Genomic DNA, 21,064 nt, shown 5'->3' with positions numbered 1-21,064 from the left:
GGATTGGTGGGTGGGGTTGCTCTGTGTGTGGGTGGTGTGAGGGGTGCTGTGTAGCCTGCTCACTATGTGTAGTGCTCTGTATGGAGGTGCTGTGAAGGGGTGGCGTGCTGCTGCCTGTATGTGGGCGGTCTATGTGGGATGCTGTCTGTGTTTGAGGTGATGTGAAGAGGTAGTGTGCTCTCTGTGCAGGGTGTTCTATGCATGGGGGTGCTGTAAAGGGGTGAGATCATAGAATCATAGAAGATTAGGGTTGGAAAAGACCTCAGGGGGTCATCTTGTCCAACCCCTTGCTCAAAGCAGGACCAACAGCAACTAAATCATCCCAGCCAGGACTTTGTCAAGCCGGGCCTTAAAAACCTCTAAGGATGGAGATTCCACCACCCCCCTAGATAACCCATTGCAGTGCTTCACCACTCTCCTAGTGAAATGGTTTCCCCTAATACTATGCTGTCTGGGCCAGGTGTTTTCTGTGTGGAGGCTGGTCTACGGGTGCTTTGAAGGGGTGGGATCCTGTCTGCAAGGGTGCTGTCAAGAGGTGAGGTGCTGCCTGTGTGGGGTTGGTCTGGGGGTGTTGTGAAAGGGTGGCCGGGGTGTTGTCTGTGTGTGGGTGCTGTGATGGGGTGGGGTGCTCTGTGTGGCATGCTCAGTATGGGATGCTATGAAGGGGAGAGGTACTGTCTGTGTGGTGGCGTGGTCTGAGGGATGTGAAGGGGTGAGATGCTGTCTGTCCAGGGCTCTATCTGTAGGGGTGCTGGGAAAGAGTGAGGTACTGTTAAGGGCTGGGGTGCTGTCTGTTTGGGGGCGGTCTGAGGGTGCTGTGAAGGAGTGGGGTGCTCTGTGTGGGGGTGCTGTGAAGGATGGGGTGCTGTCTGTGTGCAGCACTCTCTGCACGGGATAGTGTGAAGGGACGGGAGGCTCTCTGTGCGTGGGGCACTGTGAAGGGGGGGCGTTGATATGTGGATGCTCTGGGGTAGCGAGCGCTCGGCGGCGGGCACGCAGAGGGCCGCCCCTCTCCCCCGGTAGGCCCCGGCGGGATGTGGGAGGCCGGACGGAGCCGCCCTGGTTGCCGTGGTGACCGGAAAGCCCGTGCTCCCCCCGCCCTCCCTCCGCTCGTCGCCGCCGCCGCCACTCGCAAACATGGCAGCGGCCGCTCGGCGGCTGCGGGCCGCGGCTCTGGTGGGGGAAGGTCACAGGTGAGAAGGGGCCAGAGAGACAGCGGCATTTCCCTCCCCCGGCCACCGCCTTCCGGGCCTGTCAGCCCCGCGCTCGGACCGCTCAGCCGGCCGGGGGCGGGACCTTCCCCGCCGAGCTCCTCGCGGCCGCTGCGACCAGGGGACAGAGCGGCCGGCGGGAGGGGCCCGAGAAGGCGCAGCCCCCTGGGACGGAGCCGGGCACTGGTCCGGGTGGAGGGGGCCGCCTGGGCCGGCGGGGCGGGGATGCGGGCAGGAGAGGGGAGGGGGTTGGGGCTGGTATAGGGCCGGAGGGAGGGGAAGCTCTGCCCGCCCGGCAGCGAGTGCCCGAGTGCGCTCGCAGGCGCGTCCGGGGCCGCGGAGTCACTCCCTTCCCCCCCGTCCCAGGGCTGAGTGAGGCGGCACCCCCACGCCCCATCATGTGGAAACTCAACAAGAGCAGCAAAGTTCTCCTGGATGATTCTCCCGAGGAGGAAGAGACCCGGCTCCGAGACCCGCCGCCGCAGCCAGCAGCCAGCGCCGCCGCCGCGCAGGTAACCGGAGCGGGGACTCGGTTAATAACAAGAGTGCCCAGCATCGCGGCACCCCCGTGCGCTCTGTGGGACCCACTGCCCCCGCTCACTTGTCTGTACTCACTGGGTGGTGAGGCTTGGCGTGACTCGGGAACGACGGGGCATTTGTAGAGGGGGTATAAATTGCTGCTGTTTGTTGGGATTCTCGGATTCCCTCCTTAAAAACGGTCCTCTTGCAGTGCTGGGACCTGCCGCCCTTCGTTCCCACGACTTGATACTACACAGGGTACTTTCTTTCTCCCACCCCAAGCACAGGCACTGCAACTAGTCCATTGAACACAACAAACAAATGATCCCCAAAGGCATGATCCCCATTAAATATAAAAGGGGGGGGATTTAGGTTATGGCTGGCGTGTTTTTATACTTAAAGAGAGGCAGCTGTTGCTATTATTAAAGTAGACACAATGTTGTTTGAAGATTTTTCCCTGTTAGATATCCCTCAGCACACAAAAGATTGCATAAATACTACAAAGATACATTTACAAGCTGGAGTAAAGGTTCTGTTTGGGTAAGGGAGAGGTATTAGTCAAATGTCAAACAGAACAACTAAAATAGTTACTGATTCCATTAGTAATTGTGAGTCTAATGGCTTACCACTATTATTAGTTTTGATAAATTCTTTTTTGCAAGTGCCTTATAATTACAGCATTTGATTGAAGTTTAATTTTACTGGATGGGGTGTGCCAGCACAGGAGTATACCAAGCTAATCATTCAATAACTCTTGATGACTTACCATGGGTGTGTAGTTAGAAATTCTTTACCCAGTCTATGTTATATATTAGTACAGTAATTATAGAGAAGTCTGTAAATCAATATAAGCTATAATTGCTTGTTTGTTGAAATCAAAACAGCTTTGATGATTGTAGTAAAATATTCAATGTAGTGTAAAACATTTGTTTAGTTAACAAGGATTTCCTTTATTTAAACCTTTTATTATATGAGAATGAGAAAATGGATTGTCAGAGTATATAGCTAAGGCTGTTTTGGATGAATCTATTTTAATTGTAATGAACTATCTGGATAGAACATCACTCAAAACAAAGATGCTTTATTTTTACAACTCACTATTTAGGTAAGTGTCTTAAGGAGGATGTATAACGTAAGGAAATAAGGTTGTACAACCAATTAGATTGAGTTGATATGGTTTAGGGCCTGATCATGCACCATTGAGATAAATGCATTTTGCCACTAATTTCTGTAGGAACAGGATCAAGCTTCTAACATACAGCTGTGGAGTTGCTTCTGCTATGAATTCTGCTTGAGAGTGATTCAGTCCTCACCCCCTAATAATGTCTACCTTCTCACTGCACAGCCTGGCTAATCATGCTGTACATAGCATAAATATTTAGCCCTGATCAAAGAGTTAGTTCAACAAGAACTAGGAGCCAGGATCTCTTCAATTATCAGTCTTGTGGCCCAGCCACTGGACCATATATTCAGATACTTGTTTGCATGCTTGTAAGTAAATGAGAGAGCTCAGTATTGTTTCTTGGCGTAGACTTACTTTTCATAATGACAAAATAGATCCCCTTAATGTGATCATTATTCCTTTTCCTTAAATGTACATTTTCTTTCGCTAATCTTCTACTTTCTTAAGAGAGAATCAATTTTTTCAGGTTGTGTTACAAGAACATTTCAATCTCACTTTGAATTTGTGATATATTGTCTTCCCCATGCATTAAAATCAGATATCTGTATTTTTATAAGTCAAGTCTAATAGGATTTTCAAAGGCTTCTGCATACAATTTACATAATTAGTGTTAAAACATTTATAACTATTATAGTTTCTTACTTTAAAAAATAATATGAAATAACATCTATATTGTTGTAAATAGAGCTGCTCAGAACATTTTAGACCAAATGAAATCTTGTAAAAATATGCTTTTTGTTGAAGCTGAAACATTTTGCAAATATGTATCTGTTTTGAAAAAGTATTTTGGAGAGGGAGCTCAAGCTCTCACCCTATAGCCTGGTGGTTAGGCCACTAGCTTGGGATGTGGGAGATGGGGATTCAGAGTTCTTATTCTGCTTGCTTCAGAGTGATCTGAAACTGCTTTGAATCATCCAGAGCAGGGTCTTGAATCTGGGTCTCCTACACTGCTGGTTAGTGCCCTAACTGCCATACTATAGCAGCTAAGAGGTATGATCTCCTGTTTGCTTGGACGTACACACATTTTCTTTGCTAACCTCCTGATTACAGATGCAGGGAGTCTGGTGGGTGCAGTTAGATGGCTGGCCTAAGCCGTCTTCCATGCTGCCACAGTCATGCTGCAGTTTTATCCTGCTATCTTGAGCAGGGCTAGCATGTGTGCTTGAATTGGGAATCAGAGCTTCTAGCTGCTGTGTAGACATACCCTTAACAGACACCAACTAACCTTATCTTCCCAAGTCAAAAAGCTTAGGTTTTGATCAGAAAATGGATATTTTGACACCATTTTCATGAAAATGTTGAAAAGATTTTCATTCCAATGCAATTTCAAAAGTTTCCTAAAACAGAATCATCATCCTTGAGCTAACTGAAGATGGAAGTGCCTGCATAACACAAGTGGGTTGGGTTGTTGACGCTGTTTAAAAACTTTCCCGAGAGTGAAAAGACAAACTCTGAAAGATTAATCAGACAATAAATTTGACTTCATGTACTTTTTACTAGACAATTCTTCCTTAAATCACAAAAATGACTTTAATTATGTGTATAAACTCTTTTGCCCACAAAATGTACTTTGTTGGCTAAAGTAAGAATTAATACATGAGTAGATTTTTAATACAACTAAAGAGCCCAAGTATTTAGTAAAATCTAATGTATTCTCCTTAACTTGCTCTTTCTACTATGTTTTCAAAGAGCTCTTCAACTTTGCATGATGAGTATAAATTTACTTTGTAAGATACTCATTGTGATTCAAGTTGTAGTCAATTGTCTGTACTTGAAAATACGTTTCTTTTGTACTTTTGTAGGACTTAATGTGTTGGCATTCATATTGAGTAAGTGCTCATTGACTAAAGGTCTTATGTATGTTATATACTATACTTTTAAAAATATTAATCAAATGAAACTTTAAGATGACAGTGATGTGTCAATATGATATGCAACTCTAATACATGAGATGTTGTTGACTGTTTTAGTAAGATAGTTGATTACATATTATCGGCGGGAAGGAGAATTGAACTAAATTTTCATTTTTAAATTAAAGGAAGAAAATAAAGATAAAATGAAATACTGGATTTCCTCTTCCTTGACGTGTTCTCATTTGATCTTAATTTCTATTATATTCAAATAGAAAGAAATGCAGAGACATGTTTCATGTTACAGTTTAGACCTGTTCACTGAACATTTCAAAGCTGAGCTCTACAGAAGTTTAGTTATCTTTTTAATTAATGTGTTTAAAAGTCTTTGGTACAGTTTTGACACAAGCTTTCATGTTAAATTAATAAAACTCACACAGGCCCTGAAGGAGTGGATAAGAAATTAGTAAAGCTTTCAGATGTATATTAGTGAAATAAATCAAATAAGGGCAATGACATCAGTTTTTGATGTTAAGGATCAAAAAATAGTAAAGTTCCATGAACAGTTTGGTTAAGTTGACTGATTTGGAGAATGAGGTCTTTGTCTTTTTGCTTCAGAGAAGAGAGTCTGCTAACAGGCACATTCTGATTTAGACTGTAAGCCAGTAATATTTCTACTTTTAATTTCATTCTTGATTCTTCATTTAGAGATTTGGGGTACTCTACTAAAAGTCAGGAATGGACTAAAGTATTAGTATTTCAATTTTGTTTATAATTAAATCTAATTATTTTTGTTAAAAAGTGAAAGCAGTAAATGTTAATCCAACTAACTTCTCCCCTTCACTTTCCATTTCCTCAAATTATGTCGCTTTCAACATTGCCTCATTCCTGTCTTTGCAATTCCATCCTGGGTCTCCTCCATTCAGCAAAACTTCTCTTGACAAGTTCTTCCTGGCCAAAATTGAAGTAGTCTATTCCATCCTTATAATTCTTGAACTCTACTGGTTTTGACTTTGTCAGATGTACACATTTTCTTGAAACATTATTTTTCCTTGGCTTTCATGACTGTCCTTTCATGGTTCTCCTCCTACTTCTCTGATCCCTCCTTCGGCAATTCTTTAAGTAAGTCCTCCTTCTTTCTCCAACTCTCCATAAAGGTCCCACAGAGCTCTTTTTCTGTCCCTTTCTCTCCTCCTTTTACACTGTCTTATTTGCTCACATTGTTTCTATTACCATCTTTACATTGATGACTTGTAGGTCAGGAGAAGAGAGGTAGATCAGTCTACTTCAGTCCAATCCTGCTTATTATTCTTTCTCTTTGAAATCACTGCAAAATAACTCTTTCTTTATCCCCAAACCTCTACTTCCTGCTTTCTCCCACAGTAGCCAACACCACTGTCCTTACTGTCACCTGTTGTATTTGACTTCTTCCTTTCTTTACACTGCACAGTTCGTCTATGTCCAAATCTTGTTGCTTCTTACTCAGTAACATCTCTAAAGTCTGCCTTTTTCTTTCTGCCCAGACAACAGAAACTTCTGCAGGCCCTTATCTCCCATCCTGATTACCATAACCACCCCCCTCTATGGCCTCCCTAATGCCTACATTGCTCCCCTCTAGTCCATAAAAATCACAGCTATTGACAGTGAGGCCATATCTACACTACAAAGTTTTGCTGACACCAGTTATGTTGGCAGAGTTAGTGCTTGTGCACATTGCTTGTGCACAGGCATACTTGGCTCCTTTTGTTGGCATTGTGCATACCCACGAGGAGTGCTGTGTTGATGGAGTGTGTGGTGCACCATGGACAGGTATCCATGGACAGTCTTTTGAGTAGTTTTGGCAATGCATGGTGGGACAGAACTGAGTAACACAGGGGTGACTGGGAGCAACGGGTCAACTTCCTATAATGCAGTGTTCTTCATCCCATAATATCTCTGTCCCATAATTTTTGTGCCAATTTTCAAATTCCCACGAATCTGTGTAAGACTTGTCGCTGCCTGCTGTCTCTGGCAGAAGCATGTAGCCTGCACAGCTCTGCACTATTGTCATGAGCATTGCAAGCACAGGATTTATGCTTCTCTGGTATTTGCAGAGCTTCAAGAAGAACCGCAGGGAACATGATGGCAGTTGTTGTTGTTCCTGGCAGTTGTTTTGCTGTGGGACATGGTGAGAATTATTTCGAGGTTATTGATGGCGTTCACTGAGCAGCTGCTTCTGGGCCCAAGAAACGAGCACTGACTGGTGGGATCTCATCATAGTGCAGGTTTGGGATGATGAGTAGTGGCTGTAGAACTTTCGGATGCTCAAGGCCACATTCCTGGATCAGTGTACTGAGCTCACCCCAGCTATCCAGTGCAGGGACACCAAACTGAGAGCTGCACTGCTGGTGGAGAAGTGAGTAGCGATCACACTAGGGAAACTTGCAATGCCAGATTACTACTGGTCCATGGAAAGTCATTTTGGAGCGGGCAAATCCACCGTGAGGGCCATTAATTGTCTCCTGCTACTCAGGACTGAGATTCTCAGCAGCGTGCAGGATGTAGTGGATGGCTTTGTATCTATGGGGTTCCTGAACTGTGGTGGAGCAGTTGATAGCATGCACATCCCTTTTTTGGCCCCAGAGCATCTTGCCACGGAGTACCTCAACAGAATGGGCTACTTTTTCATAGTTGTGCAGGTGTTGGTGGCTCACTGTGCATGTTTCACTGATATTAGTGTTGACTGGTGAGGAAATGTGCACGATGCTCACATCTTTAACAACACAGGCCTGTTCAAAAAGCTACTAGCAGGGACCTTCTTTCACAACCTGCGGATTACCACTGGCAATGTTTGAATGCCGATAGCGATCCTGTGGGGTCCAGCCTACCCCTCACTCTTCTGGCTCATGAAGCTGTACACCGTTCATTTCAACAGGACTGAGGAAAGATTCAACTACTGGTTCAGCAGGTGCAGAATGACAATTGAATGAGCTTTTGGTAGATTGAAAGGACACTGGTGTTGTTTACTCACCAGATTGGATCTCAGTGCGAGAAATATCCAATGATTATAGCTGCCTGTTGTGTCTTGCTTAATATCTGTGAAGCAAAGGGGGAAAAGTTGCTGCAGGGTTGGAGGGCAGAGGTGGAGTGGCTGTCGGCTGTGTTTGAACAGCCAGACACAAGGGCTATTAGAAGAACTTAGTGCAGAGCTATACTCAGGGAGACTTTGAAGGAGAGCTTTAAAAGAAAGCCACATTAATGTGCTGCAGTGTACTGTGCTCAACCTGGCTTAACAGTTTGGGGGCCTGTTAGGAATTGTTTGGTGCTAGATGCACATCTGTGCATATATCACTGACAGTGGATCTATTAATATTGGGGTGCTTGCTGTGTGTTTATGATGACTGCATTGTTTGGCATGAATCCTATGGGTTGTGAGTGTACAAGACCACTACTTTCACTGCAAGCAGGCTTTATGTACCATGTGTTGTAAACCAACAACAACGAATAACTTTCAAAACAAAAGAGTTTTATTTACTTACAAAAAACAGCTCCAAAAATACCTGAAGAACTTACAAGTAAACACATTTAAATTTAAAAAAATTGAACCTTAATTAATGAAAAGAGGAAGGAACACTGATGTCCACTATGGCTACACATACATCAACTGTGGTTCTCACGGATCAGTATATGCGAAGCTGTGGTTGTCCATTTTTCCCCAGGTGTGGAGTGGTAGGGGTAGGCATGCGGGTGCTGAAGCCATGTGGAATGCTGAGGTGGCATGTAGGGAGGTACTGTGCTGCAGTTCTTCACAGACTGCAATGGGAGTCAAGCCCAGGATTAGTGAACCTGAATGTCTACAAGAGTCTGCAGCATCTGAGTTTGCTGATGGAGAAGCTCCATTATGTCCCAGTGCATCTCACTCTCTTCCTCCTGTGCCCCACATCCCCCTTATCTGGGTCAGTCATTCCACTGGTGTGGATGGGGTACCCCTCAAGGCCGCAATGGCCACAGCTGGCTTCCCCTGCTTCATTACATTAAGTTCAAGGCCCCTCATAACTCTGCTTTTGTCTCTTGTCATGTCATTTAGTGTGCCACTTCTGCTCTGCTCCCAGGCATGCCAACTTTGTCAGCTTTTCACAAATATTTCAGTGTCTTCTTCCATGCTGGCCTTTATGCATGGAATGCTCTATTAACAGATCCATAAAGCCACTATCCTCTTCTCCTTCAGTTCTCTCCTCAAGATTCACCTCCTCTATACTGCCCATAAGAAATCAGCTAATTAATGTCTTTCTATATGTTTGTACAGTGCATATTGTTTGGGACCTCTTGGTGCTATTGTAATACATATAAAATAATAACTTAGAGGAAGTAAATTAAAATACCCAATTTCTGAAAGAGAATTAAGCTTTTCCATCTAAGTTAAACTTTTAATCAATTGAGGATTCGGTAGAAGATGATGGTTTAAAATAAAAAATGAAGTTAGTAATGGAGTAAAAACCTTTTGCCAATAATTGCACACTCAAGTTACAGATTCACGTATGGAGACTAATTAAACAAAACTAGTGCATGAATTCTGCAGCAAATAAATAGTGTCTGATCTTCTCATCCTTACTTAGATAAAACTCCCAAAGAGTTCAATGGGAGCTTTGCCTGAGAAAGGACTACAGTATTAGGTCTAGTATAGAAGTACAGTACAGATAGGCCTATGTTAACATCAAAATTGGTGCTAAAAGCAACATACCAAACAAAACAGTGGATTTGATAATAAATCTTCAAAATAGTGTGTTCAGCTTCAGCATTTGAAAACTTCTTTTCAGATGCTAAACTGGCTCATGTTGCCAGAACTGATGGGGGAGAGCTTTTGAGTTTTCAGATGGAGTGTTTGTCTTGTCAGAATGCCTCTGGGCACTTATAAATATATGCGTCAAATGCTGTGCTCTTTCCAAATGGTGTGACTGCATTCTCAGCATTGGAGGGCTTATTTTCTGGATCAGGAGGCATGTAACAAATATGCATTTTACTGTGTGGGTGAGATGTCACCTTTTAGGTAGAGCGTGGCTAAAAAATTTTGATGGAACAGCATTCCCTCAGAAAATGTTGTTTGGTAAAATCAAAATGTTTCAGAATTTCCATTCCACAAAATATTTTAATATTTTTACTTTTTATCTTGATTTGAAATGTCAGAACTTCCAGCATCATGCACATTCCTTTTTCTGACCAGCAATACTTTTAGTTTTGTATGGTTCAATGGTGTTCCTTTTTAAAAAACATCTATAATGAGAAAAGTCTAAATAATATGATCTTTTGATCCTAACTCCACTTGAGAAGGTTGAGGTGGCTTAGTATAGAGGTACACAAAATAATGGGAAGAATTAAAATATGTAATAAAAAGATCAGAGGGGTAGCCGTGTTAGTCTGGATCTGTAAAAGTGGCAAAGAGTCCTGTGGCTCCAATAGGTCTGTTAGTCTATAAGGTGCCACAGGACTCTTTGCCTCTTTTAATAAAAAGAAACTCCTCATATTGATGGAAAAAGTCTGTCAACTGAAATCACAATCAATTTTGGCATTCAGGTAGAACTTTCACAATATTTCACATAAAGTATTAAACCTATGGAATTAGCGCGCAAATAAGGGCATTTAAACAAATAGTTTAAAAGAATTTGAGACTTCTAGATGCTTTTGTTAAGAAAGAGTGAACCAAAAAACTCAGCAACCAAGCAGAAAAATGCAGAAGAGATATCCTTAAACGAATTGTGTATGCCAATTCAGTAGTTCTCAACTTGTGGTCCATGAAGCATTTTCTGGTCACAACATGCTGGTCCTCTCTCTTCTTTGCATCTGCTAAACAGCATTTGAAAAGTTTAAAATACATTAAATACTTACTAAAGTTAATATTCTTGCATGTGGTAACGACAGTAAAGTACACAATTGTGAATGGGAAAGGAGGTGGTTCATGCAATCTGGAATGAAAGAGATGGTGGTCCATGACACTCACTCTATTAAAATGTGGTCCACATATTAAAGAGTTTGTGAGCATCTGTGCTTGATCACCTTTTCCCCTCCAACAGTCTTTTGCTATTTTTCCTCACAGTAAGGTCATAAAGTGATCCTTGAAGATGAAACACCAATCTCATTGTCAGCAATGAAACAATACCAGTAATGTAACGGTCTGGGGATTAGAAGATGTTTGTAGTTGTGTCGTCCAGTGCTGTGTTGTCCTGTGTATGTGCACACTGATGCATTGCATGAGTGGTGGAGGTGGAGAATGGAAATTGAAAATGCAGAAAATTATTATTTAAACTCATGGTCTAATAATACTTTCACATATCTATTGTCTTTCATCCAAAAATCTAGAACACTTCACAAAGGTAGACAAGTATTAATTCCATTTGATAGATGTAGAAAACTGAAATGCAGATATGTTGAGTGTCTTGCATAAGATCACACAGTAAGCAAGTGGAAGAGTCAGGAATTGAGCTCTTGTATCCTTACTCTGTCTTCTTTTCTAACTTCAAGCAAACAATGCTGCCTCCCATTCAAAGATGAAAACATGTAAGGCAAAAATGATGTGGAAACACAATGTAACTTAAGACAATGTGAATATGATTAGAAGTGGCAACAAACAGCTATACTGGGGCTCTGCTGCTTGAGCCTCAACTGCATCAGAGAATTTCTGCAAAAATTGTCCATCAGTGCTGACAGACGTTTTTGTAAAAATTCCGTACAGTAAACAAGGTTTTCATAACTAGATCAAGGTAAGACTTCGATTACTGCTTTTCAGGCTGGTAGAGATCTAACTGTGATGACTTTCCATAGGCCAGTCTTCTGAACATAAATAGTCACATTTAAACATGGTTTTAAAACATGCTTATTACCCAGTTGCTTTACAGTAGTTTCTTTTAGGCTCTGTATGGACAGAAAAAAAAAAGTTGTTTTAATCTAGATATTTACCTGTGGAAAAAACACATTTGTGGGCAGAATAAAGCATGTTACAACATGTTTTATTCACAATTACAATTAAAGATGGTGTATTTTGGTAGTGTAGATACGTTTTAGGTTTTGATCATGAATAGCTTTGGGGGTGAAAAAGAATTTTTTTTTGTATAAGAAAACAATGGTTGACCCCCTAATGAGTATCTTGAATCTGCTCTTCCTCTGAAGTAATCTAGTTAATATTTTTCATCAGTGATAGTCATAGGTAAGTCTAAAGTTGTATAGTCTGTCCAAATGGATTTTAGCTACTTTGCTGTGAAAATAGGCAAATGAATCTCACAAAATGAAGCCTAAAATCTTGGCAATCTTATCATTAGACCACCTGTTCTAGTTCCCATCCACTGGAGGCTAGCAGAAGGATCTTTGATTTATGACTTTTCGAAAGGCTGGCACCTTACAATGCAGCACCTTTAGTAATCAACATTGGATATACATCCAAATCATTGCATTGCACTTGAACATGTAGCCTTATGTCCTAGAGGTAAAAGAGTTATGGCTGAGTAATATTGATACACACAGCCCTTCTAAATATCTTCTGAAAAGTGCAGATCTAGTTTTTCTAACATCTGTATGGAGAGTCATGTGACAGTGCTCATCTCCAACCCAAGTTAATTTTATTTCAGGAAGTTGTTGTAATATTAAATGAAATACGTCACTAAAGCTTTTACAACGTCCGTTCTTTCTGTGTTCATTTAAACGCGATCGCTCATCTTCTAATGTTGATTTGACCTCTTAATTTCATGACTGTAAATATGTATACCTGCCTGCACTGTCCCTTTTTCCAGATATATTCATGCACAACAAACAAAATGGTGCATAATGTGAATGTCACTCGGTTACCTCTTGTTGCTTCCTTCCTACCTGAAGCTGTATACATTTACCATTGCCTTTTGTCTTTGAAGCCAACTCTTAATCCAGACAAGAAGAAATTCTGCCTTAATAATATACTTAGCCCTCTGTATCTCTTTTGATACTGTACCAAAGCCACCTTGAACTCTAGTAAACTATCTACTACTTCGCAACAGCTCTCGTTGTCACTTCTTTGAAGAAGTTAATCAGGTGGCATGACCACCTCTTCTAAATCTGTTATGACGGTCTCTGATTGGCCTATATCGTTGTTTTACTGTTTGATCTGTAATCCATGACTCAGGAATCTTTCCAACTATAGAGGCTAATTTGCAGGCTTGTAGTTTCCTGGGTGATTTTCAGATCCCTTTTTCTATGCATATTTTCAGGCATGGAGGGAGGCTGGGAATATTCTTTGCTATTTTCCCTGAGAAATTAAATATGTCAAGTTTTTATCCTAGCCTACACTTGTAATCACCACAGTGTAGACATTTTAAAATTACAGTGCCTAATTCCTTGATCAATTGTGGGGGAAATAATTAAGACAGGTGAGCAGGAGAGCAACAATTTACATTTAAAGGATTTACAGTAAAAGTGATCGTTACCCAAATCCGTTTTACAGATTATTTCTTTTTGCTATAAATTGTATACTTTGTTCATGCTTTTGATTTTTGACATCCAGACTTATAGTATGAGGTTGACGCACTGATTGGAAATAATTAATAATTTGCCATTTATGTAGTAGGGCAGCTCTTGTCCTGTATGCCCCCCCTTTTGATACATTCTTTGTGTTTAACCAGTTTTCTCAGCTTAGATTTATTATTAAAAGTGAATGATCAAAAGAGGCTAGTTTATTACTTAACCACAAGAGAAACTGAGGAAAAGTAGATCAACAGTATAATCTTTATACAAAAAAGTTTGTAGCTTATTGAGTTAATCCCTTGAGTACTTTATGGTTTGCAGTATGTTCAACAAAAGGACACTTGTGTTTCCTTGTGGAAACGTTGTGTGTACTGACATTCTATTGCCAAACCTGGAAATTTGCTTTTAAGTTGTTGATCAGAGTTTACCAAATGCATGGAACATTAGCATTTAGTTACTTGTTCAGCAGCAGAAGACTGTAGCCCTACGAGTTCAACATGTAAGTGAAAAGAAATAGTGTAATATTGTACATTATCCAAACCTAAATTACAGTGAATAATTCTGAAATAATTCGAACATCAAAAATTATTATATAGGAAAAATTGGCATGGTAAAGGAAACTGAGCATGAAATATGCAGGTAGAGAAATTCTAGAATAAAACCTTTTTTTTTTTAAAAAAAAAAAACCCTTCTAATCCCTTCCCACCTATAATAATAGGAGAAATAAATATATACTATTATTTATCAATCATAAAAGCATTTAGTAATGTGTGGTGCTGAAAGAAAAAAAGCAGTGAACGTAGTTTCATTAATAGTAATAATTATCTTGAAATCACTGTGTTCAATATATATATTTATAAAGATATAATAAGTGTGGAGGGAAATGTTTAACTGGCTTTTTCCTCTTCCTCTTGATATGATGGACTGTGTTTACTGGCTGCCACCAACTGGTTCTTTGCTCTATAGACAATGAAAGAGGTTGCTGAAACTGGTAGCTCTGCTAACCAGATGCCAGGTGCTCAGTGGGTCCCCCATTTCCTCCTTTTATTTTTTTCACTTTTCACCAAAATGAGTAGGTTTCTCCCCATTGATGCCTAGAGCATTCTCAGAAATTTTGAATTGATTGGATGCAGCATTACATCTAAACGTCAAAAAAGAGATGTGCCATAAAGTAGAGTGTAAGGCCTTGTAAACTGGGCCAACTCTTTTAGAGCTGACAAAGGAGTGAGGTGAAAATGGGGGGACTTTATTTTTAATATAGCTCCTTTTCAAAGCCTCAACATTTTTAAAAAGAAAATTATTAACCATTTAATAATACTTAGAATTTATATAACACTTTTTTCATCATTAAAGTACTGTAAAGTACTCTTTAATCCTTTCAACTCTCATCTGTAGTAGTATTCTCCAATTTTAAAGATAACCTCTGCATTTTGGTTAGCTAAATGATTTTCCAAAAGCCCCAGCAAGTAATTTTTTAGTTCTTTGTGATCCCAGGAGGTCCTGACGTTGTCCTGTACTCTAACAACTAGGTCTGCTACTGCTGTGGAGATCTCCTGTAGAGATCACTATACTTATCTCCAAAATGCAGCTTTCTCTGGGATATAACAGCCAGTGTAATGGTTCCCGAAACACTACACCACATTTAGGGACAGGAACTGAAGTAGGAGAATATAGCCCATAGTGGGGAATTTGGGTAAGAAGAATAGAATTTGGGCAGGATGTTAAGGAAGACCTGCATAGAGTCTCTAGTTAGCACAAGTGATTAGGATCATACTTTGTCTCATTCTGAAGACAGTACCTGTGGCAGCATGGTATACTTGTGGCCCAATAGGATAATAGTTTTAGCTCTGAGTTGAAGAGAAATGTGCTACCACTTCCTGCAGTACTTTGGTTTTCCTTGGAAGCCTCCAGTCTATATAATGAGCAAGCTTGACCCGTTGAGCAGGCTTTATCTTGCTTAACTTGTGAGAACTAGTAAAATTACATCCAAGGAAAAAAATAGCTCTATACATGAGATAGTAATGTATAAAACATGGTCATCGAAATGAGGCTTCAAATATAGATCAAAACAACATCAGTAGAATGTTGAGGTAAAGATAATCCCTGGTGGAAGTTTTATTTCTTTACTTTTATATATTGTGACAGTTTGGCTATTTATAACTTTTGACACACAACTTGGCATTGATCTGAATGAGGTTTTGTTTACATCTTTCATTTTTCATTAAGTTTTGTAAACATTTGAGTTGTATATCATATCTTCATAATAAGTTACCATTGAGATGAGCTGAGTAAATAAAGACATCATGAATATTCTGAAACAAGTATTCCATATTGTTCAGCTATAACTGACTGACTGTAGTATTTCCTTCCCCCCCTTCTCCGCCCCCCCCCCCCCCCCCCCCCGAAGAATAAGGACCAGTTTCTTCATGATGAAGTTACGTCTTCTGTGTCACAACTTGCAACAAAGGTAAATATTTGTTCCTTCAGTAATGAAACTTGTTTCATGTTATGTATTTTTCTGTTAATGCATGTTAGGAAAATCCTTATTTCTTTTCTGCCCCCTGAGTTGAGCTTTTATTCGCTATGGCTTTGTACTAATTCTTTATTTATTTTTTTTAAGAAAAATATTTTTAACCTGTATTCAAGTCTTTTACTAATTTTTTCTCCAGTGTTGGAGTACTATTAAAATAAAATAAAAAAAGCAAGGAACCAAAGGAATAACTGAAGTAGAGGGCTAAGAAAATTTTCAAAGGGTACGTATAACAAGCTATAAAAGATAAAAAGTAAAATGGATGTTTCTTAACTATAGTATAGGTACCGTTTTCCAAGTTTGACTCTCCCTCTGACCACAAGTGGTTTGGGACTCTGTTTTTCATCTTAAGCAAAAGCAAATTAAACCAATTTCTGCAGCCAGTAAAATGTATGTCTTTAAACCTCACCCGAAACATACTCTCTTAAAAATGCATGAGTTGAAGGTTAAAGGATCAGAAGTTGAACTTAATTATTGCAAGTAAGAACTTGTTTTGAAATTCCAAATGAATTGAGCAAAGTGATTGAACTATAGTTTAATTGGTGTAAAAGGATAATTTCTATTAATAATGTATGAAAGTCACTTCTTTGCCTCATCTTTGTTAGATCAGTGGTTTTCAAACCGTGGGTTGCAACCCAAAACTGGGTTGCAGAATGGAAGGGACTGGGTCGCAATGGCTTTGGTCGGCACTGCCGACCGGGCCATTAAAAGTCCCGTCAGTGGTGCTACCTGGCTAAGGAAGGCTTGTCCATACCTGTTCCGATACTGCGCTCTACCCTAGAAGCAGCCAGCAGCAGGTCCAGCTCCGCAATGGGAGCTGTGGGGGATGGTGCCTGAGGGCGGGAGTCACGCGGCGCCACTTGTGTACCTCCACCTAGGAGCTGGACCTGCTATTGTGCTTCTGGGGCACAGCGCAGTCTGCAGTGCCAGGACAGGCAAGACCCCTGCCTCTGCACCCCCGCTGCGCTGCTGACCAGGAGCTGGCCGAGGTAAGCCCACACCCCAACTCCATGCCTCCGCCTGAGCCCCCCCAAACCTGGAGCCCCTTCCTGCACCCCAAACCCCTCATCCCCAGCCACACCCCAGAGCCTACACCCCCAGTCCGGAGCCCTGACCCCCTCCCACACCCCAAACCCCTCATCCCCAGCTCTGTTGGGTCGTGGGCATCAACAATTTTCTTCAACTGGGTCGCAAGAAAAAAATGTTTTTTACTGAAATTATAAGTTCAAAATGTACTATAATTTTCCTGTTTTTTTTTTAACTTCATATAAAATATGGTACTAGAAAAAATTGACTCCTTGTATCACAGATAAGTTTTAATGGATTTCAGGCCAGATATTGGAAATTCAAAACAATGAAAAATAATTCTTTAAAATTGTTTCTATTTTGGGACTTTTTATAGACTTTCTTAATCATTTGTAAAGACTTGTAACCCTTGTTTTGGTTTCAGGGAAACATTTCACCAGCTAAATCAGTGAGCTGTCATTATCATACAAACTTTTGTTAAACCGATATATTAGAGAAATCTTTTGGCAACCCTGCCTTTTCCCTTAACTGCCTTTTTCTCCAACTGTTCGTGTCTGCAGAATCATTTCAGTTCTTTATTTGGGTAATCTAAACTTTTTAAAAATGTGATGCAGTGAGGTTCTTTGGAATATTTAATCTTTGATAAAGAGTTAAAGAATTACGCATGTTGGGAGGCCATTCATGTACTTCATGGCTATAGCGGAATCCCTGTACTGAATCAATATAACTAAGGACAGTAAAGCACAGCTGGAAGTTTTGTGTGGTTGGAGAGGGAATTTCGTGATTCCCACTGTGATTAACAGACCAGTTTTGGAAAAAATGGAGTGGACTGGTTTGTGGGGAAGTAAGTAAGTCACTTTTTACCATGTGTATTGGAAATTGCAGCACATCCAGGTGGATATGAAGTCAGCCTAGGCTGGAGCTCCAGCCCACTCAAACCACAGAGTAGAGCGGCCTTTTGTCAGCAGCTGAGTCCAGAAACAATGTTTCTTGTCTTTTGGTATCTGGGGGCAAGCTCCAGATTGGATAAGAGATTTATTTTATATTATATCATCCCTGCAATAAAGCCTAATGTATTTATTATAGACAGTGGAGTTAGCAACACTTGTAGTTAAGGTTGCCTGACACCTTCCATTATAAGACCCTGTTTTCAGTTGCTTATAACTTTGCCAAACTTCAACCATTTGGAGCAAAAATTTCGACGTCAGGTATCTGTATCAGGCTGAATTTTTGTGGAAAAATTTCTGTGCAAACAGTCCACTCATTTCTCAGATCATAGTTAGTAGAAAATATGTTATTTTGCCCAGGTGAAAAAAATTCTTACAGCTCTTTGCTGAAAAGCCCTAGTGCATCTATGCGTTGGGGAATGGGCCTGGAATTTGGCAAAGGGATTGACTTAGTGTCAGAAGTGTGCCTTAAGCTATTCCAGTGAAAATATGGCCAAATTGGGTCAAGTTATGAACCTCTGAAAAACTCAGTTCACAAATAAGTAGAGGCGTGTTAAGAGTTTGGCAGTTAAATTCTCTGAAGATTCCGTCTGCACAGAATATTCTCCATCCTATGACCAAGCAAGACTTTTCTCCAGTTGTTACTCTTGAAAGCCAGGGACTGCTGTGGCACCAGAACTGAGAGCAGGGAGACCCTCTCTTGTTTTCTCAAAGCTCCCCGCACTTAGAGTCTATGTAATCAGGCAGAAGAGGAAAATGTCTGGGTTGTTTACAGTCAGATTTATAACCAGTGTTTACTTTAAAAAGGAATTAATTTTTTGTAGTAAACCCAACAACCCAAACATATTTTACTCTCCTGTTTTTGACACCTTATTTGTCTCCATCTGCCTCACACCTTATTCTGTATATTTTAATGACTGCCATCCTGCCTTCAGTTACATTTACAAATTGTCTCTCATTTTTATTTTTGTTTAATTTAATTTAAATATTTTAGTGGAGGTTCATCATGTACTCAATGTGTCAGACTTCTAGGTTGTGTTTTTTCAGTTGCCTTTTTAACCACTGTCAGAATTCCTGCTCTGTTTCCTTTTAACTGTGACTCATTCTCATAGCTTCCATTTCTTCATGCCCATTCTGGCCCTTTGGCACAGTTTTAATGATGAATTATGTACCTTTGGCAGTAAAATTAACTTAAAAGGGACTCTTCAGTGACGATTTACTCCTTCTCAGAAGGATGTTATGTTGTGTCATTTCTTTCTTATTGGCTAACAAAGGTGCCTGCTTAGTATAGAAATCTAGCATAATATGCATTGTCATACTACATTGAGTAAATATTCGTATAGTTGTGGAAAGCTGTTATTTATTTCTGATAGTGCTCACCAAGTGGGCTTTCTAAATGCACAAGGACAGTCCCTCATCTGAGAATCTTATAATTTAAGGGAAAACAGTAGATCCAAATAAGTAGACAGAGAGGTCTGAGGAAAAGGAATAATAGGAAGCAATCTATATGCAATTTATATAGAAGTCAACTTGAATCATTATAGTCAACATAACAGAAGGTATTTCAAAAAGGACTTGAAGGAGGACAGAATAGGGAGGGGCCTGTGGATGAGTTCAGGGAGATTGTATTGTGCAGAGGATGCTGTAAGAAAGAGGGCACAGAAGACTGTGAGAATCTAACAGATAAGTGATGAGGTTGGAAACATTGGCAGAGTGGAGGAAACGCAACTATGGAGCAGCAGATTGCCTCCTGTTGTGGAAGTGACTGTGCAAGCTTCCACTTTCAGCTATGCCAATTAAAGGCAGCTTTTTCACGGTACAGAAAGTAGAGTACTGCTGGAGCTGGGGTTTTGGCCAGCTGAAGTGGAGGAATTTGCTCCGAGGGCTTCAGATCCTTAGAAACCTGTAAAGAGAAGATGGTTTCCCTGATGCTAGTTGGTTGACTTTTAATGATTAGTCCTATTGATCTTGAACAGTACAGGAGGAGGACTGTGTGGGACACTGCATTACAGCAGGCCAGTCCTTTAATCACCTAAAATGGCAGATAGGGTAGGAAAGGGGGAGTCTTGCAGTGGCTGGCTTTTCTCTGAAGGGAACACTCCTTGCTTTTATGAGTCCAGCCAACATAGGTCAGACCTTGACATACCTCTAGTTCTATTGGTGAGTATTGGACTTCAAAGGGATGCTCCTTCATTAGTTTCTGCTTTGTTCTATGAGAACAGTTGACTGTAATCTGTAAGATGGATCCTGGTCCCTGATGGGTCCACTTTAAAGTTACCTTTCTAAAAGGCTAATATCACAGGCAAATATAGTCTTTAATAGTATTCTATATTCTTGTCAGACAAGAGTTTTTAGTTGAATTATAGCTTTGTTAAATTACATCTCTTTAATTTTAAAGGTCAGTGTTTGAATATATAACTGAGTTTGGGCTAACGATACCAATAAGCTGTGGAAATTAGATTGTTTCCTGTTCATCAGTGATGTGAAACAACACTCAAAGAGATTAGGGATCTACAAATCATCTAATTACCCTTACAATGGATTTTTCTCTCTAAATACTTTATGGAAAAGAGACTTCTAGAGATGGGAATACCCACTCCTGACCTTTACATTGACAGTGGAGACTTGCAAACTAACTATGAAATCATTGGTCATAACTTCGTAGGTAAGGTTGAGTGAGAATTTTTCTGTTTAACTGAAGCTTTAAACCTTTATTTTGTAAAAATGTCATTACAATGACAAAAAATTAACAAAGTAAATTTTTACTACTATGACTTTTTCATGGTGGTTTGAAAATTGGGTTTCTACAGAGAAAATTATAAGGTTTGCAAAATGACCTTTTTAAATTTTTTACTGGATGTCTTACCTCTTTTTCGACACCCCTTGGAAATCTAAATACTTTAGGGTTTGTGCTTTTCTTCATGTGCTGCTCTTCATGTTCTGGTTAATACAATATCAGTTATATGTTAGGTAATCTGGGTCATGATTTTTCACTTTCTCGCTGTAACTGAAAAGAAATGCACCAAGTCAAACCTATCAGATTTATCAGTAGGCTTGGAAGGATTAGTTTTTTATTGGTAAATGTCGATTTCACAGTATACACACAAACTTACTAAAAAATATTTCCAGCAATGGTCATTGAAATTTACAGATAGACAAAGTAAGAAAAATGCTGCTTTAGAAATTAAGTTTGATTTAAGAGTATTTAATTTGTGGTTTTTGACATGTGATATTGACAGTTTGTATTTTAAAGCTTTATAAAATTCTTAACTTTTTGAATCTCATCATGTATGGTCATTACATCATTGTTGTCTGATCCCTCCCATAATTTCCCCCAC

The 21,064-nt window shown here is 40.3% G+C and overlaps 1 protein-coding gene across 1 annotated transcript in view; it reads left to right on the top strand.

Moving 5' to 3' along the window:
• Positions 1–1,609: 1,609 nt before the first annotated feature.
• Positions 1,610–21,064, top strand: part of TDRP (testis development related protein) — a 34,613-nt gene continuing 15,158 nt past the window's right edge. Inside the window, exon 1 of the mRNA XM_077811472.1 lies at positions 1,610–1,723. Coding sequence (XP_077667598.1) covers positions 1,610–1,723 — 114 coding nt within the window. The remainder of the gene's footprint in view (positions 1,724–21,064) is intronic.

The sequence above is a fragment of the Eretmochelys imbricata genome, chromosome 3, assembly GCF_965152235.1.
Source record: "Eretmochelys imbricata isolate rEreImb1 chromosome 3, rEreImb1.hap1, whole genome shotgun sequence".
Lineage (NCBI taxonomy): Eukaryota > Metazoa > Chordata > Testudines > Cheloniidae > Eretmochelys > Eretmochelys imbricata.
This window is presented reverse-complemented; position numbering and strand designations above follow the sequence as displayed.